This window comes from Podarcis liolepis (genome assembly GCF_965112155.1).
Source record: "Podarcis liolepis genome assembly, chromosome: 4".
In the NCBI taxonomy this organism is placed as follows: Eukaryota; Metazoa; Chordata; class Lepidosauria; order Squamata; family Lacertidae; genus Podarcis; species Podarcis liolepis.
The window spans coordinates 29673211-29700853 of NC_139558.1; the positions used below are offsets into that span (position 1 = coordinate 29673211).

At 42.4% G+C, this 27643-nt stretch overlaps 1 protein-coding gene across 1 annotated transcript in view; it reads right to left on the reverse strand.

The window, feature by feature from the left end:
- Positions 1 to 7981: 7981 nt before the first annotated feature.
- The window catches only part of GCC2 (GRIP and coiled-coil domain containing 2), a 31340-nt gene continuing 11678 nt past the window's right edge, over positions 7982 to 27643 (reverse strand). The window contains exons 9-23 of the mRNA XM_083501445.1: positions 25320 to 25418; positions 23722 to 23841; positions 22287 to 22451; positions 22093 to 22197; positions 20963 to 21125; positions 20280 to 20380; positions 20083 to 20160; positions 18401 to 18538; positions 16993 to 17108; positions 16217 to 16393; positions 15762 to 15979; positions 14648 to 14842; positions 14070 to 14209; positions 11652 to 11853; positions 7982 to 10581 (exon numbers count right to left, since the gene is read on the reverse strand). Of these exons, the coding sequence (XP_083357571.1) occupies positions 10511 to 10581; positions 11652 to 11853; positions 14070 to 14209; positions 14648 to 14842; positions 15762 to 15979; positions 16217 to 16393; positions 16993 to 17108; positions 18401 to 18538; positions 20083 to 20160; positions 20280 to 20380; positions 20963 to 21125; positions 22093 to 22197; positions 22287 to 22451; positions 23722 to 23841; positions 25320 to 25418 (2088 nt within the window). The 3' untranslated portion in view covers positions 7982 to 10510. The remainder of the gene's footprint in view (positions 10582 to 11651; positions 11854 to 14069; positions 14210 to 14647; positions 14843 to 15761; positions 15980 to 16216; positions 16394 to 16992; positions 17109 to 18400; positions 18539 to 20082; positions 20161 to 20279; positions 20381 to 20962; positions 21126 to 22092; positions 22198 to 22286; positions 22452 to 23721; positions 23842 to 25319; positions 25419 to 27643) is intronic.

Genomic DNA, 27643 nt, shown 5'->3' on the forward strand with positions numbered 1-27643 from the left:
TTGTGACCATCAATTCTCTAGTCCCGTGTTACCCAAAGTGGGCGGTACTATCTCTTGTGGGGGGTGGGATAACCTAGGGGGGCAAGGCAAGGGGGCGCTGGAGATGTAAATGACTACCAAACTTTGAAAAGCTGGTATCACTAGAGCTCATCAGTTTTGTTGACTCAGTTAAACCAGTGCTTTTGTGGGGGACGGGGGGACGGACACATACCCTTAAAACATTTTGTGAATCTTTGTACTTTGTCCATTTACTGTATTTATTTTCCCCCATTTGAACTATAAAATGGTTTTCTTGAGTCAAAATGAGAGTACCCCTAAACCTTCCACACACACCCCAGAAAAAAGCACCGAATTAAACTAAATCGTTTTAAGTGGATTTTGAGTAAATGTGCAATTATTCATTGTTGTTATTTTGAGTGTTATTCTGTTGTTATCTTCCTTAGTGGGTCATGCAAACCGCTACTCTGAATAATGCACTTTATAGGATTTATGGAACCAGCGGGGTAGCGACCCAAAAAAGGGAACCACTGCTCTAGTTCTTTGGAGAATGACCCTCTCCCCACTGCTTTTACAGTTCACATTTCCTACCTCTTAGCTGTGTTTCAAAGACAGCAGATGTTCTGAGTTACTTGCCCAGATTATTCACACATTCATTCTGGACTATGTTTGGGTTTTGGACCTGTTAACTGTGACAGGCTTGACCCCTGTGGATTCCTGAGCTCCAGCCCACCTTCTGAAAATGTAATGCAGTTTTAAAAAATTGTTCTCAAAATCTCAAAGCTACGTGCTCTTTCCTGTCCCCTCCACATTTTATGCTTGGATTTACAGAAGACTTTTTTGTCAGTCTCCTCCGGCGAATCGGCTTTCTGCACCACTCGGCCAGTCCTAATCCAAATGTGTAGCTACAGCAAAGAGATCCCGCTTGTGTGTCCTAGCCGAAAATCCATGTGACTGATTGGAACGCCAGAAAGTCAGCCCTAGGAGGAAATCTCCTACTCCATCTGTTGTTATGAAGTCTGTCTAGCATATAACAGATGTGGGAGGACTCAAGACTGCTTCAAAAGCATCTCTATGTGGTAGCATTAGCCTTTCAAGAGCATGCATTGGTTCAGAACATGCACAGAGCTGTTTCCCAAAGGCCAAGAAGCAATAAGGAACTTCTTTTTCTTTAGTACAGTGGTACTTCGGAAGTTAAATTGCAGAAGTCAGTTCGGCTTCCAAAACATTCGGAAACCAAGGCGCAGCTTCCGATTGCCACTGACGCCCCGTCGGACGTTCAGGTTCCAAAGAACATTTGCAAACTGGAACACACTTCCGGATTTGCAGCATTCAGAAGCCAAAACGTTCAACTTGCAAGGTGTTCGGGAACCAAGGTACGACTCTTATTTGTTTTGTGACTTTGCTAAGAAAGAGATTGCAAAACAGTGTAAGCAAGAAACATAATATTTTTTTACATACCGGTAATAATTTTTGCATTTTTAAAAAATATTGGGAGGATAAATAGTGGATGACCTGTGTATGTTTTGCGACTAGTAGTGCAGCAATAAAACTGCTGTACATTTGCAAAGCTAAGCAGGGTCTAATATGGTTTCAAATAGATTGGGGAACCTCTTGTTGCAGGGATTGGTCTAGATTACATTTAGACTCAGTATGGAATTGGAATAAAAAAATGTTTTATTCATTTGTACCCATATTAAAACTTGGACCTTAACTGTGTAGTGTTCTGGTAAATGCTCACATTTTTACTGAAAATGAAGATTAATATATAAAATACACAGCACTGATTGCAGAGTCTGAAAACTTCCTGGCACAATTTGGAAAGTCAGACGCCCTGTCAAAAAATGCTGAAAGATATCTGGTCAGGGAGTTGAATCACTCATCACTCTAATCACATGCTAATGCCAAATGGATATGCATGACTCCTGCAACAAAATGTTTTACATTTTTTTTCTTCATTTAGTACATTAAATTGTTGGCGGTAGGATACAGAAATATAAAAACATAAAATCCATACTTAAACCACATCAAAACAAGAACAGTATTAAAAAAAATTAAAAAACAAGAACAATCCAGCAGCAGGAAAGAATCCAGATCACTATAGGATGCTTAATGCATAGAAATTGCAACGATAATGAATTTGCTCTCTGGAGGAAGAATTGCATTTTCCCAGAACACAAAACAAACTAATTTGCATTTCTTAGTTTGGGGATAAATGCATTCACAGCTTCCTAAACCAGCCTTTGCAGTGATTTAGGCAGTTTGCTTGTCAGAATCCGTAATGCTTTTTTTTGCTGTGTAAACAAGGGCCTAGGGTTGGGAAGTAGGAGATACAAGTTCCAGCCTCAAGGGAAAAGGAGGAAATGGCCTCTTTCACCTTTTGCATGCCTGCCCAAAAAACAGCCATGTGACAAGGAGGAGAGAGGAAGCACCCAGGACTCAAACCCACAGGACATATACTATACGGAGCAATTCCCTAGCCACTCAGCCACAACAACAGACAGGAAACAGAGGCAGCATGGAGTATTTTGAGAGTATTTTGTGTTCTCCCAAGTTGCAACCCAGCAAGCATTCCTGCATCATGCGCTCCCCTGTGCTGTGCTGTTCCACCCCACTTTGGCTACCCCATTGATACATTTTGACCAACACAGCAGATGCACCAGCAGTGGTGTCCCACCAGCAAGCACATTGGGGCTTCCGCCCTATCCCATAGCCAGCACGTCTCCTTAATAGCGCTATGAATTCTTGATTTTGTAAATGGTCAAATTTCGCTAATTGGGGCAATAAGAGGAGATGCCAGGCAAAGTGTAAAGATACAGGCTGTCACCAGCTCTCCTGTTCAGGAGAACAGATGATGGAGATGGCATCAAAGAACAAAGACGGGTGGTAGCAGGGTCAAAATGTGAGACATTCAGCATAAGGCGAGGAGGGTGAAGTTCTTCTCCCTCCCAGCCTTTCTTTCTCCTCTACTGGGTTTTGCACCTATTCGCCTAAAGGTAAAGGGACCCCTGACCATTAGGTCCAGTCGTGGCCGACTCTGGGGTTGCGGTGCTCATCTCGCTTTATTGGCCAAGGGAGCCGGCGTACAGCTTCCGGGTCATGGATGCGGGTGGCTCTGGGTTAAACCACAGAGCCTAGGACTTGCTGATCAGAAGGTTGGCGGTTCGAATCCCCGCGACGGGGTGAGCTCCCGTTGCTCGGTCCCTGCTCCTGCCCACCTAGCAGTTCAAAAGCGCCTCAAAGTGCAAGTAGATAAATAGGTACCACTCTGGCGGGAAGGTAAACGGCGTTTCCGTGTGCTGCTCTGGTCATGCGGGCCACATGAACTTGTTAATCTTTAAAATAGGACTGTCATATTAGAAGGTTTCGCTTTCCTCTGTGCAAACACACAAAAGGCTCCTGTGTGCATTATTTACAAGTTAAAACTTTTGTAGCCTCCATGTGCATGACTGTGTACCTCAGTCCTGCTTGCAGAGACTGCTACACAAACAACAGGACCCTGAGGGCTATTTCCCACCAGCCGCTGGGAGCTGCACCACACATGGAGTTTCCCTGCTGCACCAGAAGCGTGCCAATTCCGTGCCTGTGCGATGGGTGTTGCAATGAGAGCCTTCTGTGCCTCCTAGTAGGGCATGCACAGGCTAGGCCAGGCCTGAACTCTTGGCTCACTCATGCTTAGCGTTTATGCAAGGTTCAGCTGAAACCAAGCCACTCGTCCGCAAAGGAAGCTATTCCAGGGGAGGCTGATGGCACAACTTACCGTACTTATTTTTGTTTATTATTATTATTTATTAAATTTGTATACCGCTCTTTGTCTGAAGAGCCCAAGGTGGTTCACAACAGAAAAATGCAACATGAGAAATACAAAATACACGATAAAACTGTCAGGGTTCAAAACTAATGATCCTGACACACAGATAAAAGTTATGAGGAGTAATGTTAGTGAATGCAGCTGCCAGTGAAGTCTTCAGGTTTCTGGTGCAGATACAGAGTTGAAATGGTAGGTCCAAACAGTTACACTGAGTCTCTTGGGCTTGCTGATTGGAAGGTCGGCGGCTCGGATCCCCACTGTTGCTCTATCCCAGCTCCTGCCAACCTAGCAGTTCAAAAGCACACCAGTGCAAGTAGATAAATAGGTGCCGCTGCGACAGGAAGGTAAACAGTGTTTCCGTGCGCTCTGGCACTTGTCATGGTGTCCCGTTGCACCGGCAGTGGTTTAGTCATGCTGGTCACATGACCCGGAAAGCTGTCGGTGGACAAATGGCTTCCTTGGTCTGAAAAGTGAGATGAGCGCCGCACCCCGTAGTCGCCTTTGACTGGACTTAACCATCCAGGGGTCCTTTGCCTAACAGTTACACAAATACAGAGGAACAGAAACAGATATAGGAAAACCCAGTAACAAAAATGCTATTTGATAAAAAGTGGTTGGGGCAGGTTTTCTAGGGGAGTTGTAGCAGAAATAGGCCCCAAGTTCTTCTTATGAATAAAGTTTTAAGAATTTCCCTTGACAGCTTTTTTTTTTTAAATCAGACACAAACCATTGTGTAGCTGTCTGCTTTCTCTCTTTTTTTGTCCTGACACCTCAACTCTTTTGCAGCTTAAATTAAAATCCAACCTGAAAGGGTGAGGGGAGAAATCATTTTCTCCCATCCCCACAAATATACGATTCCAATATTTCTTTGAAAAAACCCATTTTATTTGGAGCATGATCCACATCCCATTTCTAGAATACTGACACACTCGTTTATTTTAAAGAGTTTTTTAATCATATGGAAAATTTTCCAGCATGTATTTGGTACATTTCTGGTTCCTGCAAAACCTTGCAAAGCATGAAAGCAACACCTAAGCCTCCAGAGAATTAGCTATAAATTTCAACATGCCATTATTTACATTTAGTGTAATGTCTCTCATTGTATATGTACCAACTGATTTCTTCAGACAGACTCATCTGCGAGTTCCCAAAAATAGCTCTCATAAAAGCCATGTACTGAAGAATGATTTATTATCATGGGCTGTACAAAAATAGGGCAAGATTACATTTAGTATATTGACAAGAGTTATGTCCGTGATCTGTTCGACTTCCTTTTTGATTCATTGCCAAGGTTCTGTCTGATCCTTATTAGAGACCGACCTTATGTATTGAATTCAGCCAGCTGGCTTAAGAAATAGCCAGAACATAAGAGATGTGATTTATCATGCCACTGTCTGAGATCTATGCATTCAAATTATGTGTTTACCCAGAAAATTGAATCCTCCAAAGTAGCCTGGTAATTAAATATTCTTCTATGTTTTGCCCCTCATCTGTACTCGCATTTTCAAACAAATTGTTTTAAATGCTGGGTTAGTGTCTAAATAATCACATTACTATCTTGCTGACCATGTGCTATGTAAAGCACAGCAAATTCCTCATACTCAAAAAAACACTTTTGTTATTCCAATGTAGTACTTTTGCTTTAAGAGTATTTATTCAAGGCAGCAAACTGGTACAGGAAGCAAAAATAAATGCTATGCAGTTGTCCCTTGAAAGCAGCCTCCAATGTTCCGGTGCTGGGTATGAATTCAGAATAAATTGTGTAGGAAACCTCCACCCAATGGCTCACCACTGACACACCAGAGCAGAAAATGCCCATTTCATAAAGTCATCTTTGTCCTGAAACCATTATGTACCCAACTGTCTCCCAAGTCAAGTCTTATTCTCTACTGGGTTTATATCCTCTGATCTAACTGTAGAAATGCTACATTCCCTCTTAGCTACAAAGCTAATCCTTTTAAGGCTCTGAACAGTTCATGAGTTATCTGCTCCTGCAGTCACTAGTTGATATTCTTTGCATCTGCTGTACTTTGGATTTATCGCTGGTGACTAGAAACTGGAGACAGCATTCCAGTAAAAGCCTCATCGGTGCCTTGTATAAGATTATAATACTTCCATGGCTGTAGCTGAATTCATGGAATCATAAGGGACCACTGGGATCATCTAGTCCAACCCCCTGCAGTGCAGGGATCTTTTGCCCAATGTGGGGCTTGAACCCACAACCATGAGATTGAGTCTCAAGCTCTACCAACTGAGCTACACCTAATGTACCCAGGAAATGTCTTTTTGGCAGCTATCTCCCACTCACAGCCAACAATGCAATATCTTCTTTCTTTCTTTGGCGATCAGTCATAGCTGAGTAAGGTTGTCTTCCACAAACACGGTTTTAACAGTGAGTCCGTAAGTGACTGTGGAGGCCAATTCTGGATCCACATGTCCTTCGACAGTGGGGACATTGGTTTCTGGGCAGGAATTGTACACGGTGTGGATTTGCCAAGCGTGCCTTCCTCTTAGCACGTTTCTCCCTTGCATCCTGAGTTCGAGTGTCTTCAAAGCCCATGATACCTTTGGTAAAGGCTGTTCTCCAACTGGAGCGCTCACAGACCAGTGTTTCCCAGCTGTCAGTGTTTATGCTACATCTTTTTTAGATTTGCCTTGAGACAGTCTTTAAACCTCTTTTGTTGTCCACCAGCATTATGTTTTCCATTTTAAAGTTCAGAATAGAGTAGTTGTTTTGGAAGACGATCATCAGGCATCCGCACAACATGACTAGTCTAACGAAGCTGATGTTGAAGAATCATTGCTTCAACACTGGTGATCTTTGTATGCAATATCTATGTACAGTGGTACCTCTGGATGTGAGCGGGATCCGTTCTGGAACCCCATTCGCATCCTGAAGCCGTGTCTGCGGGCCGTGATTTGCCACTTCCGCGCATGATGTCATTTTGAGCGTCTGCGCATGCGCGAGCAGAGAAACCCGGAAGTAACGTGCTCTGTTACTTCCAGGTCGCCGCGGAGCGCAACCCGAAAATGCTTAACTTGAAGCTACTTCAACCCGGGTATGACTGTATATCTAGAAGCAAGCACTACTGAGGTCAATTGGACTCTCAGATAAGTGATTATAGGATAGCCTCAGTGATATTGCAGCTGCCTAGGACCAGCAGGCTATGCATAATTTATTTCATCCTTCATCAACGAAAATATTTTGTTTCCTTGCTGCATCAGGATGTCGTTCTGGATTCTTTTTGCAAATATCCAGATATTCTATGCAAGAACCCAGAATGTGCAATAAATCTTGCTTAGATACAAGACTTAACATGTGATATTTATTCTCTTTTGAACTTTTTTTTGAAGGTAAAAGATAGCTTCCTCATCACTTGCAGCAGGAAGAACAGGAACATACATATTGTGTAGAATGGCCCAGAAGTACCAGCAGCCAAATTAACTGTAACAAATAACATTTAGAGGACCAGAGATTGCAGACATCTTGCTTTAGAAGTGTAACTATTACTGAAGATGATGTAGAAATGTTGCTAGTTAGCCATATAGGAAATACAATGGAATAGGAAAAAGCTGCATTTAATAAAAATATGTAATTTTAATTCCCGCCTCTCCCTTGAAGTGGCTTTAAATACAGTCGTACAGTGGTACCTCTGGTTACAGATGCTTCAGATTACAGACACTTCAGGTTACAGACTCCACTAACCCAGAAATAGTACCTCGGCTTAAGAACTTTGCTTCAGGATGAGAACAGAAATTGCACGGTGGCGGCGCAGCGGCAGCAGGAGGCCCCATTAGCTAAAGGGGTACCTCAGGTTAAGAACAGTTTCAGGTTAAGAAGGGACCTCCATAATGAATTAAGTTCTTAACCCGAGGTACCACTGTACCTTGTTTTTCGAACAGCTTAGTTCAAGAACAACTCAGAACTCAAACTTCACAAACCCAGAAGCAGGTGTTCTGGTTTGCGAACTTTGCCTTGGAAGCTGAACGTCCTGTGCGGCTTCCAAGGCTTCTGATTGGCTGCAGTACGCTCCTGCAGCCAATTGGAAGCCACGCCTTGGTTTCCGAATGCTTTGGAAGTTGGACTTCCAGAACGCATTCTGTTCAAAAACCAAGGTACGACTGTATAAGGGTTATAAAAACACAATCACTACACACATTTACACAGAAAAGTCATGTTTTGTACTTATTTTAATCAGCATTCACCCTCCACAATCTTTCTTTGTAGCAAAAGGTTACATTGATACATTGAGAGCAGGAAAACAGTATGTTACATTCATGAGTATAGCATTTTAATTAATATACAATTGAAATTTTCAAAAATAATGAACTATATGCATAATTTATTCACAGTCTGAAACAATAAAAACAGAATTTCAAATGACTTCAAAAAAGAGGAAAAGTGTTTTGTCACAGCTGTTAATAACATTGAAAATCGTATCCCTACCTGCAATCAGTAGCGAGGATTCAGTCAAGCTAATGTGAAAACGGTGAAGAAAGTGCAGGGACAATTTCCTGCTCGGTTTAAATATCTGAACGTACACGGCAGAACATAAAACAAGACATCCAACTCTTAACTATTGCTGTAGAGCTCACATTAGGGGGGAAATGATGTACCACTTACACTGCTGCAGTGAAATAAATTAACGCTCACAGATTTAAAACGTAAAAAATTAAGGCATGGCTGTGCTCTGAAAACAGACCGTTACTGAAGCTGTGCAAAGGTATTTCTAATTAGCCATAGTGAATGAAAGCTATGTGTAATTATTGGTGAGAAACGGTTCAAGTGTTTCATATACCTAACAACGGAGCTGGCCGTTTCTGCTTTCTAAATTACAGATGGTAGTCAGTGTAGGTGGTAAAATATCTTAAGCTGATCAGAGTAGCTGTGTTCTCATATTACCCTTTAAGAACAGGTGCATTCATCTGTTTTACTCCGATGTCTGAAAATGCATGCTACTATCTTTACAGAACATAACAACATTTGGGCAACCGTATCTTGGCTCAACAAACTGAAATATGGATGGGTCTTTTGTCCACGCACACAGCCCCTTCACATTTCCCTTTCTGCATGCTGGAATACAAAACGGGAAGTCTTCTTTTAACTTCAATTCACTTGAGAGAGAAGCAGCTAGCTACCTTAAGAAGTCAGCCGCTTCTATTCTTTCTAGCGCCTGAATGAGTTGGCACATAATCAATGAATATCGAATGCACTGCACGCACATCAAAGCAGTTTAAAATGAACTTATACGAACTTATGCAGCAACCTTCTCCAGACCTTCCACTTTTAAGTCTCAACTCATCTCTCACTTATTAGTAGCAGAGGGAATAACTGGACTTGTAGCATATAGTGGACAGCTGAGCAGATGAATAATGAAGCAGGGCTCACATACCAAGAAAAGAACCCTAAAGATTGGCATGGCTGTTCTGTAAGAAACCTTGTTTTCAGTGTTAGCTGAAAGCACTTGAAAGCCAAAAAAGGAAGGGTAGAAACACTGCGGGAGAACAAGTTACCCAAATTCTCACGATTACCGAGACTAGTTTTAGAAAGTAATTGTTCTGCTTCTAGAATTGTGTTAAGCAGATGTACAAGGCAACGTGAAGTATGGACCCCTTATTAAGTGGTAAAAATGCACCTTTCCTTGGAAGAGCAGCCTAGCTAGAAATTACACAGACCTGACCCTTTCCAGAGAGCCTTCATCTTCGATGACCACTGACAATTATATTTAGAATTCACAACCTTCAGCAAACTCAATCCTATTTTAGGATCTTCCCTTTCAGTAAATTCGTGAGTAGCATAATCATCGACGTCGGCGGCTACTTAAGAATCAGTACAATGCATTTCCCAATCTTTTAATTTAACGAAGTTTTCCCCCGTTTCGTTTTTGAAATGTCACTTTCTAAAGCGTCTTGTTCTTGGTGCTCATTAGCTAATGACTTTAATGCAGAATTCAAGAGGGTATATGACACACAGCAAAATGCCGAACACTAGATATTACCTTATTAAGCTTGAGAAATCACTAAATGAGTTTGGCAAGATTCCTAGAATTGAATAAATTGAATGTAGGGCAGACAGCCAGATTTTTTAAAAAAAATTCTGTATGCCCCTCTTTCCTTTTGAAAGACATAAGCAATTCATAAGCTATGTCTTAAAGTACTTTGACGAGAAAAAGCATGCTTCTGATGCTGCTGGTCATAAGGAGGTAGTGATTTGAACAACAAAACTGGAAAACACGTGGTCAGACCTGTCAACTTGAGTCTGATACTCACCAACTTGTATTGTGCATTTTTTTTCCTGGATAAATAAAAAATGAAGATGTCTGCTGAAGTCGGACACCCCAAACCAGAGTTCCAGTGTACATAAGGTATTTCTCCAAGTGATGGGAGAGGGCAGCTCCAGACACACACAAATGTGGAGCAGATCTTTCAGATTGGAGAGCTTAACAGATGTACAAGACCTCGCATACCTGTAGCCAAAGGCAGTAAAGGGGACCCAAACCTGAAAGCAGAATTCGTTGTTCACACGTCTTCTACAATCCTTAGTCAAAAATCAAGTTACCTGCTTAAAATGGCCAAAAGAGAAAACGACACAAGCTATCCTGGGGCTACACATATATATGCTTCATTCTTCAGTGTTGGGATTCTTCCCAGTGCAATTGCAAACTCTGAACGTTTGAACAAATGAGAAGTCTTATCACAGTCTTATCGCAGTCCTGACCAGCTGTGCAAGTATGACGCCCAGCCTGAAGGTTGCGATGTGCTCTCTTCCTCACCTTAAGAAAAACACACAAAAATCCTTTAAATATGAGCCAATACAGGTTTTCAATAGCACAACTAAAAGCATGATTTAAATGGCATGTCTATTAATTGTGCCTTAAAATGTGGATATCAAATCTGACTTGAGTCAAAAGCTACCCATACAAAACGTATAGTTAAGCAAGAATCGGCCATGGAACACTTTCTTGCAGGATCTAGGAATGACAGAATTGTAGGTGCAGAACCACATAATTGTAGAGTTGGAAGGGACCCCGTAGGGTCATCTAGTCCCACCCCAGCCCCCCCATAATGCAGAAATTTTCTGCCCAACGTGGGGCTCAAGCACACGATCCTGAGAGTAAGAGTCTCATGCTCTACCGACTCAGCCATGGATAGTATAGCCATGTTAGTACAGTGGTACCTCGGGTTCCATACGCTTCAGGTTACAGACTCTGCTAACCCAGAAATATTACCTCGGGTTAAGAACTTTCCTTCAGGATAAGAACAGAAATTGTGCTCCGGCGGTGCGGCAGCAGCAGCAGCAGGAGGCCCCATTAGCTAAAGTGGTGCTTCAGGTTAAGAACAGTTTCAGGTTAAAAACGGACCTCCGGAACGAATTAAATACTTAACCCGAGGTACCACTGTATTATTTTCAGATCAAAAGTTGTGTTCACACATTGCTGAACATGCACCCCCCCAAAAAACCCGCTGACCTTCTGATCGGCAAGTCCTAGGCTCTGTGGTTTAACCCACAGCACCACCCGTGTCCCTAGTTACATGTTATAGTTTACATTAAAAAACATTTAAGAAAGAAGCTACCAGTGACAATTTTAATGTAAAGTTACATGTTATAGTTTACATTAAAATTGTCACTGGTAAATTGTTTCTTAGATGTTGGGAGTTCAAACTGTAGAAAGCCACTCTCTCTCCTTGTAGTTCTGACTGTACGCATGCCCTTGCAGATGGGAAGAGAGCCAAATTTCTCTCAATTTCTATCTTGCTGCAAAGCTCACCGCTAACAGCTACTGTCCCACTTCCCTTTCTCTGATAACACCAGTAGCAAAATGAAAATAAAACCTTCATGTACCTTGAGCTATCGCAACTAGTCTTCCTTTTTCTTCTGGACTCAGCTGCAGCATGGTGTCAATGACTGGCAGAAGCCTCTCTCTTTCACTGCCCGATTTTAGGAATATAAACTGGAGCAGAACATTCTTCAGATATTCCAGATTAGCAACAGATTTCTCTCGCTCTTGGTTCCTTTCCAATCGCCTTATTTCACTTTTAAGAAGCTGGAGGTGAAAATCAAAGAAAGATCTCTTAAGATAACCACACGTGGACGCAAAGAAGCCCAACAGGGCACCGTCGTGACATGTTAAGACAAATGGCACGAGGAAAAGGTATGCGCACTTCTGCACCGATCCAAGTTCCCGGGCAGACTGAACGTGGCATGAAAAGAATGCCGTGATACATTGAGCAGAATAGAACTTGTGCCAGTTCACACTGCTAAATTGCTTCAGCATGATCATATATGCAGATACACCAGTGAATGAAGGAAAGGAAAAACTTTCCTTACCTTATGAACCACCCTGAACCTTGCGATCATCATCTGAGGCCCTTTTGGTGCACCCTCCACAGGGGGTTTGGAGGGTGGTAACACAAGTGGAATGCTCTCCCCAAGGAGGTACGCCTGGTGCCATCCTTGTTTAGCTTTAGGCATGAAGCACAATTTCTCTTCCCCCACCCTGCACCTTTAGACTGTGAACTGAAGGATACTGTGGCCTCTTAGCTGGGTGGGATTTGCAGACCTGCCTTTTTATTGAGAGTGCTTTCTAGTATTTTATTTGAACTGTTGCACTCTTAGGTTTTTATCATCATTTTTAATTGGTTCCGTGAAAATCGCTTTGAGTTACATTCTTAAGAAAAGCAACTAACCAATGCAATAAAAGCAAACAGACTGGGTCATGCAAAGCAACTGAGTGAACAACCGCTGCATGTTTGTCTATATAACAACAACAACAACAACAACAACATATTATTTATATGCTGCCCATCTGGCTGGATTTGGGCAGCTCCCAACAGAATATTCAAAACACGATAAAACCTCAAAAATTAAAAACTTCCCTATACTTCAAGAAGTCAGATAGTTGTTTATTTCCTTGACATCTGATGGGAGGGCGTTCCAGAGGGTGGGCGCCACTACGGAGAAGGCCCTCTGCCTGGTTCTCTGAAACCTTACTTCTCGCAGGGAGGGAACCACCAGAAGACCCTTGGCACTGGACCTCAGTGTTTGGGCTGAACAATAGGGATGGAGACGCTCCTTCAGGAATACAGGACCAAGGCTGTTTAGGGCTTTAAAGGTCAGCACCAACATTTTGAATTGTGCTCAGAAACGTACTGGGAGCCAATGTAGGTCTTTCAGGTGTTATATAGTCTCGGCGGCCACTCCCAGTCACCAGTCTAGCTGTCTAGCAGCGGCAATAATGGGCACAGCCTATTTCAGATTAACTTTTTCCCATGCAGTGATGCACCCCCCATGTGAGACCACAAGGGGAAACTCAGCAGCATGAACTGGCTCTCAGATGCACTGAAACCAGCGGAAGAAAGACACTGAGAATCTGGGTGAGAGAGGAAGCTAGAGGAAAGCCTCCTATAAAGTAGTTGCTATAGCTTCTCCTAGTGGTGACATCCCCTTCCAACAGTGTTTCAAGGAGTTGCGGGCAAGCAGGAACTCCCATAGGAAGTCAGGAAGCCAAGAATACAGGCTCCCCACATCCCGGCTTCCGGCAATTTAAAGGGGCTGGCAGTCTCAAAGTATCTGTTGGTATACGGGACACAGTCAACCTCTTTTTGAGGGTCCCTCTCCCCTTCGGTCTTTCACACTTCTCACCACTGAGTCAAAAGCAGTCACTGAAGCCCTCAAGCTTCTGCTTGGAAGCGGAGCTTGACTCAAGCTTGCCCCATTTCCGACTCTTTCTAATCACTTATGGGACTGTGCACCAGGAAACTGACTGTGTAAAAATGCTTTCCTCCGGTGACAGTGATGGAGTCTCCTTGCCTCGTCCCAATTGCTTCCCATTTCACTGTATTCTCACTGACAGGCAACTGATATTCTTAGCTGTCAAAAATATATTTGGCTAATTTCCAGTTCCTGATTTTCCTAGACCTCTGAGACTCTGGGGAGGCTTCCCTCCTACTTCATATTCTGCCTTTTAACAGTCTATTAGCCCACGTTCATTTACATTTCCTGACATTGCCTGACTCCTTTTCCTAGGGAAGAACCAAAAACTGTTAATAGAAGATTCCATTGTGTGAGGATTTGTTAGTCCTCACGATCACAAAGGTGGGGAAGACAGTATTTCTGTGAGCTGATGGGGAGAAGCTGTCAAGTTGTGGGAACAAGAATAGCACTGAGTTCACATAACCACAAAAGGATTTTTAGGCTTTGCAAACAAAAACTGATGCACCATGCAGTTCACCAGAGCTTGGTAAGGGTATGCTTGCTAACCTTTATTTGTTCCATGAGGATTACGTTGGTGGCTTCCGATTCGCGCAGCAGTCCATTTAAGTGATCCGCGCTCTTCGACGTGGTGTTCAGCTTCTGCACCAACTCTTCTTTGGTGAGTTCAGCTTCCCAGTGTGGCGCTTCTAAAATGGTTCACAGTAAGCCAGTTTCAAATGTGATTGATGCTTCTACTATTTCTTACGGCTGCAAGGTGTGTATATGTTAAGGGGAATGAAGCTTGAGCAGGTTATGTGCATGGCAACTGGTGACGGTGCATGTTCACCAGGTTTCATGAAGAACATGCACGTACGTTTTCCGTAAACCTGCTGCCCTGGGATCCTGTCACAATACACAGAATCTTCAACAGGCCTTGAAGAACGTGCATCTCTAGGCTGAATTTGACATTCCCTAGGCCATATGTGCATCATCATGGCTCATGATGAGGGCTAAACATGAAGAAAGTATGACAGACCTCAATGCAACAATAAAGAAGTCGTACAACTTGTGCCAAGTTCTGCATTGTGCCAAAAACAGAACTTTAAAATACGAACTGCATCAATGCATGAGCAAGCCTTCCTTACCAAATTTTGCATCAGGGGTATTAAGAAGCTGTTCCAACGATGGCATGTAAGTACTGGCAGAAGATACAGACTCTGTGTCAGTGGTTTCCATTCCTTCGCCCTCCTCCCTGGTTATAGTGTGCACATCGAGAAGAGGAAGGTCAGTGCTCCTCCGCTCTCGCAAGTTCTTTGCTGGAAGGTTGGACGGAGCAGAACCTGGAAAAATAAGCCATTGTAAAGCAATTCCAAGACAAAACAAAACAAAACATTTGGAAGGGAATTACCTAAACATTGTTAACAGCCTATATTTTTTTTAAGTAACAAAAGACACACTGCTGTACAACATAGAAATGCTCCAGGATAACTGTTGATTCATTCCTGAAGCAGAACAGGGGCCAGCAAACATTTTCAGCAGTCCACTGTCCCTCAGACCTTGTGTGGCCGGACTATATATTCTTTTTTTTGGGGGGGGGGGGACGAATTCCTATGCCCCGCAAATGACCCAGAGATGCATACATTCTACTCATGTAAAAACAGCAGGCAGGCCCCACAAATCACCCAGAGATTCATTTTAAATAAAAGGACACATTCTACTCATGTAAAAACACGCTGATTCCTGGACCGTCCACGGGCAGGATTTAGAAGGTGACTGGGCTAGATCTGGTCCCCAGGCCTTAGTTTGCCTACCCATGATCTAATCCCTACCCACCTGGATATAAAAACAGTAACAGAGGAGGTTTCAGGGAAGCTCCTGCAAGCACTTCCTCAGCTACAGGAAGGAGGTGGAAGCCCTCAGACCTCCGTACAGCATAAGACCTGGCGGAGGGGCAAATTTTGGACTGGCTCAGGGTGCCGTAATACCAAAGTCTGCCCCGATAGTTTTAAGAGTAAAACCGCTTGGCTCTGCAGAGGTGCGCCCCCCCCCCAAAAAAACCCCACCTCTGCTACCATCCTGCCTAACAGGAAAACTAGTCCTGCCACAGGACATTGTGTAATAGGAGACTCGAATCGGTGACAGAATTGGCAATTCACCTTACATGAAGCTGGGGAATAGAGTTTATTCGACAAGCACAGAAACAGTTGCTAGGTGAGCTCAGCTCAGCATGATTCCTTCAGTGAGTATCGGATAACTTACTTTTGGTGTTTGGCTCGCTTTTGAGTTGAAAAAGCTGGGCTTCTACTTTGGACAGCTGCTGCTGCAAGGTCTCCACCGTCTTCCTGTGCTCTTCTTGCAGGTGCCGGACTTGATCGCGGAAACTGTTGCGAAGAGCTTCATTCTGGGCTGTCAGCTGGCTGACAATCTGCGCGTGCTCCGACTTCATCACCATGTTTTCAGACTGGATTGTGCAGAGCCTGGAAGATATTTCCACCCAGCCAAAGAATGTCCATGTTAGTTAAACAAGGAACTGTTAATGACCTTTCAACTAAGGAAGGGGGTGGAGAACAGCAAGGATTTATTGAAACATCTTCCCACCATAGGAACACCGAAGGCATGGAGGCTTTTAGCTCCAAAGATCCGCTTGGGCACAAAATTCAAAGATGAAACACCAGTCATCAGTACAATGGAATTTACAAGGTGTATTAACGTACTTTTCTCGGAGCTCTGCTTCCTTTGCCACAGTCTCCTGAAGAATTTTATTGTGCCTTTCCAGCAGAGTGTCGTGTTCAGTCTGCAGTGACTGAAGCTCGGTTATATTCATTTGTAAGTTATGCTGAGTGTCTTGCAATTTGATCTTCAGTTGGTCTATTATATTTTCCATGTGTTCTCTAAAGAAAAGAAAAACACACTACTAAACACGGCAAGCGTGTACCTTTTCCTGAACCTTCAAGTGTACCTTCCTAAATCACAAAAAAATGGAATTCTTCTGTGCTTTGCTAGTCTTCTATGACTGAATCTACATGGTTCCAAATCCGTAACAGAATTGAAGAATGTAAGGCTGAAAGAAGTGATGAATGGATCTGAATTTCATCGTACACACCCAAAGCAAATCAAACTTTTGTACTTTGGAACAAGCGGAACTCCACAAACAAGAGCATGGAAGTTTGCCACATCGTATGGCTGCTGCATGCTAAATGGACTGGAGAAATACAAGCAGGATCACAATGACTGCATCGGAGGAGAGGGACGTTAAATAGAGGTATATTTTAGTGTTACATCTGAATCAGACAAATATTAAGTGTACTATGAACCTTTTTCGTCTCTATTTCCACTTGGGACTAAGTAAGATTCTAGATCTACTTTGCAAATACACTGAGGCAATCTGTGAACTGAGAAACTTTGAGCCCTAATATTAACAAACGCCCTGAGAATGGAATTTTGATTTAAACCAGCATCCACCAAAACCTTCCAACTGTGCAACACTTACCTTTCTTGCTTGGTCACATCCGCTTCAGAGTGAGAAGACTTATTCTTCTGTTTTAAAACATTATGAACGCGGACTTTGTAGCTTTCAAATTCAGAGGTTACAGCAGAGTATTCTGCCTGCAATGTCATATGGGGGCAGAAGGTTATTTCAATTTGCATAAGGAACAAAACCTAAACGTTACTTGTGATGCACATGTAGATATACACATCCAATCACACACTTCTTTTTTAATTAGAGAAATATTACACCCCTCCCTTGAGCTTCACAGGATAATCTGTTCTTAAATGATGGCAGTAAAAAAACAAAACACCTTTGTTTCAAAGGCACATCATTTGTAGCTTCAATGCACACATTTAATGCATGACCAAGTACAATGCTATTTTGTAATCCAAGTGTAACCAGCGACAACCAATAACAATTACAATGCAAGCCAGGGGCCGAAACCTCACAAGCCACGCTTCTGTTCCATGACACATCCTGCCATCACAAGCCAGTCCCCTCCTACACACACATCAATCACACGCCTAGTTATAACGTCACGGATTCTGAGTCATTCTGCTTTGTAAAAGCAACCAAGAAGATAGATAATTCTATGTTCAGTTTGGAAGCCTGCTGAAGAGCATGCAAAAAAAAAAAAAAAAAAAAAAAACCTGCCCCAAAAGCAAAAACATCAATCATTTATCTTTATGCAGTAAACACAAAGGGGTGGGGAGGTTCAAGCAGTACAAACGTTCTTTGCAACGGATTGAAAACTCTTTGTAACTTGATTCCCCTTCCTGCTCCCCAAAATATCCTTGTGGGAAATACAGCTTTTTCCACTCCACTCCATCTATTACCAAGTACAAATCCCAACTTTCGCCAGTTTGGGTGTTCTAAATGCAGCTGATTTCGGGCGTTCTATACAATCAGATTAATTTAACCTGTATATCGCAAAGCCTAAAATAATGTCTATATACATACTGTGGTGCTTAGCACCTCTAACTGTAATCTCCTTGCAATCAGTCAGACTTTTCTCATTTATCCTGCATTTGCATCTATGAAATAGCAACACTGGGAAAGTCTACCAGTCATGGATATATGGCAAAACCAAAAGAAAAGTAAGATGCCAAACAGTTTTGCTCATAGGGAAAGATGACGAATTAATTCTCCTAAAAGAACTGTTGCATGCCATGGTGAGCATTTGGTCTTTAGAACTAAGACTGACTTTAATAAAAACATTTGCTCTTCACAAGCCCCTTGGAGAACTGAAAGGCGCACAAAGCTAGGCAACTGAATAATTCATTTTTCCAAAGTACTGAATGTCAGGCAGAATCTCCCAACCTCTAAGCAACTGTTAAGATGCTTACTGGACATTTTCATAGAGGAGCCATTCCTTAGGACTTGGAATCCCTCCCCCACAAGAAAATACCTTTGCTGTACTACATTCCTCTTGAAGTGCTGCTAATTTCTGCTGATAAGTACTCTGGACCCTCTGGTGTTGCTCTAGTGAAGTCCGCAGGTGTTCCTGTATCCTGTGTTTTTCCGAGGTTATATCAGCCAACTGAATCTGTAAAAGGGCATTCACAGATCCAAAAGATTTGAATTTAGCTGTTGCCAATGGTGCTTTCTCATTAAATGAAAAGTTATTGCCACAAGTTTCCATTTTGGATTGGACAGTAATAAGGAATATCAGATTGACAAAATCTGAAGCTTGCAAGAACCCTGTGGAACAATTTTGGTGGCAAGGGAATACCTTTACTTTGCCTTTTCACTCTTTTCCATAGCAAAAGTGCTCCACTTAGTGGCTTAGGTCTGTTTTGTTGCTAAATTCAAAGAAATGTAAAGATATGGTCAAATGTTTAACAAGTGGCATGAAGCGATGAATTCAAGTAGTTGCAATTAACCAAGAGCTACTTGGTATAAAAACATCCTTACACATAAAGTTGCACGTAAAAACTGTGTATGAAATTTTTGTCATGGAATTTATAGCCTGGAATTCCTGCAGCTTCCAAAAACGTATTCACGTGGAGAAAAAATGAGACATACCATTTTGGCCAAAGACTTTAGTCATATGTGACATTGTATATTTCTCACTGCACTAATGTAGGGAAAAAAGTGAAATGAATATAACATTGACCACAAAACATAGTGGCGTGGCATGAGTGGAGAACGGATGCAGCTTGGCAATCCAATTTACAAGCTGCTTTTAATTTTATTAAAAGGAATATATTTGGAACAATCCTGTCAAGCATTTTGGGGCCCCACACTGATTTCAATAGGAGCTGTCCGCACACGCCTAACTCTCTTCACTGAAATCATCAGGACTTTAAAAGGCTCAGTTTTGATTGGATTGTGCCCAGTTTCTTTATTCTCAGACTTGAAATCTATCCTGGGCATTGGGGAGGGCCTGGGTACAGAAAACGACCACAATGACATCCAGATCCAAAAGCATGTAATAGCAGTATGTACACAACTACTCCAAAGTAAAGGGACGCGGGTGGTGCTGTGGTCTAAACCACAGACCCTAGGGCTTGCTGATCATAAGGTTGGCGGTTCGAATCCCCACGACGGGGTGAGCTCCCGCTCCTCTGTCCCAGCTCCTGCCAACCTAGCAGTTTGAAAGCACATCAAGTGCAAGTAGATAAATACTCCGGCGGGAAGGTAAACGGCGTTTCTGTGTGCTGCTCTGGTTCGCCAGAAGCAGCTTAGTCATGCTGGCCACATGACCCGGAAGCTGTACGCCAGCTCCCTCGGCCAGTAAAGCGAGATGAGCGCCGCAACCCCAGAGTCGTCCGCGACTGGACCTAACGGTCAGGGTTCCCTTTACCTTTAATCCAAAGTAACACCACCAAACTCAGTGGTGCTTATTCTGGAAACTGAGTCAAAGAGTGCATCCTTACTTAGTAAGGTTTTATTGATTTCAATGCAACTTATTTGTAAATACGTAACAGCAGAATATCATCTTGAAAAATGTAGTATTTCAAGGAGATAGAATGTATGATAGCAATTGATTGCAGTTACGGTTTTTAACATAGAGCTTTAGCTACCACTCTGGGGAGGTGCAACACTGTGCATCTCACTACTTTTTATGGGGGGGGGGGGAGATCTTGCCTTATAAACTTCCACTTGCTGCTGACTTGCTTCCAACTCCCCTTTTAAAGATGCCTGAAGCCTCAGAAGTTCATTTCCCTGCAAAACAAGAGCATCTTGAATAATTTAGCACTATGCTGCAGAAGAGCGAAATGAAGCAGCACCATTATTACTGTGTCAGAAGAGAGAACAAATGATTAGAAAGCACAGGGACTTACTGCTTGCTTTGAGTCAGCCAATTCCTTTTTCGTTTTCACCAGCAGCTGTTTGATCTTCGTGTTTTTCCCCTCATACTCTTGTACAGTATTCTGGAATGATTCTAGTGAACAAAGTAAACGTTGAAGGTAATTTATTCAGAAAGCAAGCAGCAGAACTTCCAATGAAATTCTTCCAGATTTTCCTATAAAGGCTTGGAAAGAAGAAATGAAGCTTCCTTCTTGCTCCTTGATTTAAACTTTTTACTAGAATTAAAACTATACCAGAATGTTGCAATTTTCACTTTAAAATACTATTTTCAGATAAGAAATGCTTTAAACCCAACTAAAAATCCAGACATCCTTTTAGAAGAAATAAGAGTGAATGAACAGCCGTAAAGATTTATCATTGATGTGAAAAAATATTTCTAAGGGGTGTTGGCTTTTCCAACCTACTGAACTTTAAACATTTGTGAAGTGGCATATACTGCCACTGATTTGTAAATGCTATGGCACTTTGTTAATCCTAACAAAATAAATTTCTTGCAAAGTTATTCCTATCTACTGGATAAGAGGCCATTGACCTCTGTTTGGAGAATGTAGCTTCTCTGCTATTTTGAGGCATACCTATAAAAAACCGTCTTACTGTACTGAAACATCCACAAAAACGTATTTAGACACAAGGAGGAGTTTAGTGCGCTACTCACTGATTTCTTCCTGCAGAGTCTCTTGCTTCTGCTTCTGAATTTTAATCTCTTGCTCAAGGTCTTCAATTCTGCTGCTTTTGTCAGTAATCTTTTGATTCAGTTCTTTTACACAACGCTCATAATCAGCCATTTCCATGTCCATCACTGTACTCTTATGCGCATCCTGTAGGTTTACAAACACACGGCACCTGCAAGTTTTAACTTCTACCGCTGCTCTGGCTGGTCCCGTAGACCTAACCTTCCTGCCAAACATTTATTCTTTAGCCCCGTTTAACATGCCATGGAATACCCAAATAAAAAACAAGATTCTATATATCAGACACATCCAGCTCCAAAGAGACTGCAATCTACTCCCAGTATAAAATAAATGGCAGTGATCTACCCACTGTTGAGCTTTTGGGGGGGGGGGGTAGCCAAAGTTGTCAAACTTTTTGGGGGGTGGGGGTGGCCAGAATTGTTCAGCTTTTTTCACAAAGCGCTACAAATAAGTTTGCTTTAGCATTCCACATTTCAAAACGTTCACAAATGCTGTGGCAAGAACACAGGAAACCAGCGCCGGGAGATGGAGGTGAGGACATTACTTGTCCGCGATCGACCAAGTTTGTGTGGCGATCTACCTGTCAATCACGATCGACTGGTTGGATATCCCTGCTGTATATGAATCACCAACAACTTGTGAATTGGCCTGGAGACCCCATGCTGAATCAGAAGGTCCCTTGGCCTTTAGAAGAGACCTGGAGGAGGGGGAAAACCCAGCAAAGACCTATTCTGTAGTTCTGCATGCTCTTTTATGGATTCTACCTTCTGAAGAAGAAGAGTCTGGATTTGATATCCCGCTTTATCACTACCCGAAGGAGTCTCAAAGCGGCTAACATTCTCCTTTCCCTTCCTCCCCCACAACAAACACTCTGTGAGGTGAGTGGGGCTGAGAGACTTCAGAGAAATGTGACTAGCCCAAGGTCACCCAGCAGCTGCATGTGGAGGAGTGGAGAAGCGAACCCGGTTCACCAGATTACGAGTCTACTGCTCTTAACCACTACACCACACTGGCTCTGAGTGAAAAGATGGTAAATATGCAAAGAAAAGACAGGGGAAAAAAAGAGAGAGGTAGATATAAACTACCAGGCTACCTTCTTTGCCAACTCCAGCTCTTCTAGAATTTTCTGGAGATGCTTTTTTTCTTTCTGAAGTTGTGTTTGAAGTTCTTCAACTTCTTTTGCAGCATTAGTGTGGTCCTGCAAAGAAAATAGCGCAAGGGCTACTCATTCAGAAATAGCTATCTTACTCTGTTCTACTTTCTGCTCTCCTAACACATGTCACTCACCTTTATCTTTTGTTCTTTTAGAAGCTTTTCAGCTTCGAGTTCTTTATCGACTTTTGCTTTGGCCCTCTGAGTTTCCAATAGCTGTGTTTCTAGAAGCTTAGTGTTAGTTTGCAAAGTCTGAACACGAGTCAAGAGGTCTTCATTAGCAGAACGCCAGTGGTCTTGCTAAAAATGATAGCAGCAGCATTAGCAAAATCAGGATGGGAAATATTCAGCTACACTACTTAAAACACTGGGGATTTCACCCAGATACCATTTTCAAAAGCCAGACTCCCCCCCCCCCCCAGTGTGAGGCTTAAAATAACTTGCTTAAAAGCCTTCAATTCGCACAGGCTTTCCATGTAGTGTGAACAGCCATACTTTGTATGCCACTAAATATATGACACTGTTTTCTGAATTTTATTTTGTATATGCTTTACAGTATTACGGCATACACCATTCTGGTATTTTCTACATTGAACTGCACTGGAATTCTTACCAAAAAACACCCCCCTAACATAAACATACTTGAAAAATACTAATTGCTTTTAACCCACTTTTGTTACTTTAATGGCCTGAGTCCTGGATACATCGATCTCAGGAGAGCTTAAATATGCCTGATTCTAAGCAAATGTATGATTCAACTGGTTCCTTTCTGCAAATTGTCCCTAGTGGTAATGATACAGCACAAGAAAACTACTGCAGACAACCCTGCGTGATATAACATTTTGGTCAGTTGGAACAGATATTAATGATCAGAACAACTTTCTCATAGTTCCCCGGAAGGACAAAGATATCTAATACAAGTTGGCTCATTTCTTATATACTTATACATTTCTTATATACAATATACTTAAAGAACTGCATAATTTAAGAATACATTGGGGTGGGGATACAGAATCACCTGTCTCTAACAAAACTTATTTCCACTTTAAAAAATAAATCTGTGCCACCTTCAGAGGCACTAAATACTATCTAAACAATATTTTTTTTAATGAAACTCAAGATTAAACCTTTATGTTCTTCTACGAAAATAAAGAGCCAGATTTCATTATAGACTTTTTCTACCTTTGTATTTCAAAAAAAAAAAATCAGTCTTTTGGATTGGTAGCAATCAGCTATGATAGTGAAAAAAAGCCTCCATTCCAGGCAGCACTGCTGTGAACTAAAAATGGTGTGGGCTGGGGGAAGAGTGGGGATGCTGTTACCCTCAAGACCTGCAGTAGGTTTCTCAGAGTCATGTGGCTGGCCACTCTTGGAAAGAAACAGTGCTCAACTAGAAAACAAGTGAAGTGCCCAAGATCACAAACAGGGGCTCAAGCCCTGCAAAAGCAAAATTCATTTCCTAGCCTCAAGACTGCTCACTCCCCAATCTCCTCCCATTAATTCTCACTTTTGCTCCCCCCACCCCAAATAAGAACAAATTCCATTTGTATATATGTTATATAACCAGCACCTGCTGAGTAGAGTTTTCCAGTTGTCTCGTCAGGTCATCTATTTGGTGTTCAAATTTACGAACTCGCTCTTTTTCAATGTCCAGCTGCTCTGCTTGCTTGTCAAACTCTGTTAAAAGATTCTTGGAGCACATACACATTCTATTAAGCCTTTATTTACGAGCCCACAACGTTCTGTATGCATAAGCAGCCATATTCTTTGTCAGGGTAGCACCAGGAAACAGAGCTACTTCTTAACATGGAAATAAATCGAGATTTTATTTCCTGGATACCTGTCTGAAAGATCTGCACTGGTGCATCCGACAGCAACTATACTGTTATATACCACAAAGCAAAATGGCATGCTAGATGAAGGCATTAAAAGTTCACATTATGTTTATCCCCATGTCATGAACTTGGGATGGGCCCAACAAGCAGCCAATCTTCAGCATCTCTGCTGAAAATATCTGGGAAGTTGTGTTCTAACATGGAATCGTACTGCTTTAAAAACAGGCAAAGTGAAATAATTGCTACTTAAGTTTTTTAAAAATATATATATACCTGGTCAAAGATTCAAATATGTACCATTTCAGTCAACTTACTAGAAAACTATTAAAATATTAGATGCCACTGTACAATTAGACATGCTAAAATGTATAAAGATGATGACAGATCTTTGTGAGAAGCCAGGGGTAGAGAGGGCTGATTCTTATCACTGTTAGTGGTTTCTTTACAAGATAAAAAAGATTTTAGAGGAAAATAACAGTAATACTTAATATCCTGCAAGTGAATATACTGTCTGACCCAGGCGTTTATTTAGTAACGTATTTTAATGACTCCACTCTCTCAGATAAAGAGAATCTACTGTGTAATACACTGTCATTACTGTGCCTTACATATGCCAAATGGGGGAACCAAAGTAAAAACTCCATTAATTTTGAAAATGGTGTATGAAATTTTGGGAGTTGGTCCTATTGAGCAAAATCACATGGACCTTGTGAGTCCAACAAGATCATTTGAACAAAATCTGAGAAGGAATTATGTATTTAATGTAATAGGTTAACATCCAAGAGATGGAAGTAGATGCATACTTATATTCTAAAACCTTTTTCGAAAAGAGCAAAATGTTGCTGCTAAAACATAGCACAAAAGCACGTGGGGACTAACATCTGAGTCAATTCACACACAGAAACTAGGGTTACCATGCAATGGGTAGGCAGATCTATAACAGAGTCCTTGCCTCTGCTTTTTCCATTCTGTTAGAAAGAATGGAGTTTGGGATACAAATCCTGACCATATTTTAACTGCCCTGCTTATAAACAGCAACAATAGGTTCTGCAGGATCTTTCTGTGAGTTTTGTGCAATTTTTAAGGGGATTAAAACAAAAATGGAAAAATAAATGATCCAAGAGGGAAGCACCTTAGAAAAATCCACACTAACAAAGCTGTAAGCAGAGGGTTTTGGGGCACACTGCTGTCCACTGCAAACACAGCCCCTGCTTATAACTCCCCAGCAGCTGAAATGCAGGTGCTTGGGAACAATGTGGGGAAAAAGCTCAGAGAAGCCCTAAGCGCTTCAAGCACAGCAGGAAGTGATGAAGATAAAGTACTTGTCCTTTACCTTATAGCTCTCTGCTGTCTGAATGATGTCTCCCATTGACGTTGACAGCTGCTGTCTCTCTGACTGCAATAACTTCACCTCTTCTCTAAGTGACTGTGCCTAAGTGCAAAGAAAGATATGAACCCTTGTTACTTCTACCAGTGATTGGACCCAAAGACAACCTTCTGTGAATGAAAGGGGGGGGCATTTCACTAACTCTCACCTCCCCTGAAACTTCCCACGCTGCCTCCTACCTTGTTTCCTCTGGAGCAGATTTTCACAGTGTGCAGTGAAGCCAGGACCCAAGGCAACCCACTCCCTGAGCTCACCAAACACCAAATCCCAGCCCTCATTAGCAAGCTACAGAGTTCCATGTATTGTAGATTTGAAGCTCTTTGTCACAGAGAAGCATTGACCAACCCTATTCAGCATGAGGACTATATTGTGTTAGAATTCCTGCTCCGTGATTGCAGTCATGGGATTGTTGTCTTTCACATGACGGTGTATGTTTTGAGTCCACAGAGTGGGAAGTGACGGAGACAGGATGTTTGTGTTACAGTGTTCTGTGAAGTGGGACTATTGTCCTTTGTCCTTTCTCTTTGCTGTCTGATGCTAGAGAGAGAGGGAGCCATGTTGCAGTGCTCCGTGTGTGTTTATATGTAAATAAAGTAGATTAGCCAAAATGCTGAGTTGCTGAGGTCTGTTATGCAACTGCACAAACTCTGCGGATCCCTAAGTGTGCTGGTGTCGGTTGGCATCAGTCGCTGTGATGTTCGGACTAAAGAAAGCTTTTGAAGCTCCCAAACGATTGACCAGGAGGGAGAGAACATGCGAATCGGGCATGTGTCTCTGCCAGGGTCCTACTCAAGTGTAGGCTGAGCTCCTGACATATTGACCCTCAGTCAGCCACTCCCCTGAGGGCAATATGGCAGCCGTGAGCATGGCTGCTGCATGAATACACAAACATACACTCACCACACACGGACGTTTACCACATACAAACATCAGAGTGGCAGTCACTGAGCATTCGTTTCCTTAGTCATAGATACACTATTTCACACACATGTATACAGAATCGGCACTTCCAGCATTCCTGTACCATGTTGGGGTGGCTGAAAAAGCTACTTTTTTTAACTCCGCACAGAAGGATCTGTGCTGGCAAAAGACAGCCTGGAGTGAGGGAAAAAATGCTGCCTTTCACCCTTAAATGTATACTCACTGCTCTTTAGAGATCAGGCAGAGTAGTTTATATCCTGAACAGATCTCAGGAGATAAAACCCCCTTAGATCAGGAGATAAAGCAGTGGGGGCCACTTCTTGTGGCTTGGCAGACAAGCTGCAGCTCATAGGTCATGGGTTAGTCATTCGTGCCATAAAGAGAATGAGGAACAGCAAATCCAACCTTCCTTGCAGCTCCCAGTACGTTTCCAAGCACAATTCAAAGTGTTGGTGCTGACCTTTAAAGCCCTAAACGGCCTTGGCCCAGTATACCTGAAGGAGCGTCTCCACCCCCATCGTTCAGCCCGGACACTGAGGTCCAGCGCCGAGGGCCTTCTGGCGGTTCCCTCATTGCAAGAAGTAAGGTTACAAGGAACCAGGCAGAGGGCCTTCTCGGTAGTGGCGCCCGCCCTGTGGAATGCCCTCCCATCAGATGTCAAAGAGATAAACAACTACCTGACATTCAGAAGACATCTGAAAGCAGCCCTGTTCAGGGAAGTTTTTAATGTGTGACATTTTAATGTATTTTTAATCTTTGTTGGAAGCCACCCAGAGTGGCTGGGGAAACCCAGCCAGATGGGCGGGGTACTACTACTACTACTAATAATAATAATAATAATAACAATAATAATATCTTTCAAGTAAGACCTGAACAGACAAGAAATTCCAAATGTGTGGGTTGTATTGGCTTCCAAACTTATGCATTCACTATAAAAGGCATGGCAACTCCACATGTAGAATTGTGTCCAATTCCCTTTTCCCCATGTAAGTACTGCCATGCAGGAAAAAATGAGATGTATGAAACAGCCATTTGGCAAAGACCAAAACCTCTCAAGTCAACGCTGAATCTACCTGCCCTGGTTTCAAGGTCTTTATAACTTCCATCTTCTCCGGCTCATATGCATCCAGTACTCTAAAGTAGGCAGACATTTTGTCAAAACTGAAACTAAAGACTGAGGTTAGATGAGAATGGAGGCTACCAAAGTGCCACCAGCCCATTAACAATCACAAATGAGAAAACTATGGAACCATCCTACTCGGAACAACTTAAAAGCAGGCCTAAAAAGACCTGTGTGGCCCCAGAAACACATCACCAAACATCTCACGAGGAATTGGTACAAAACATAT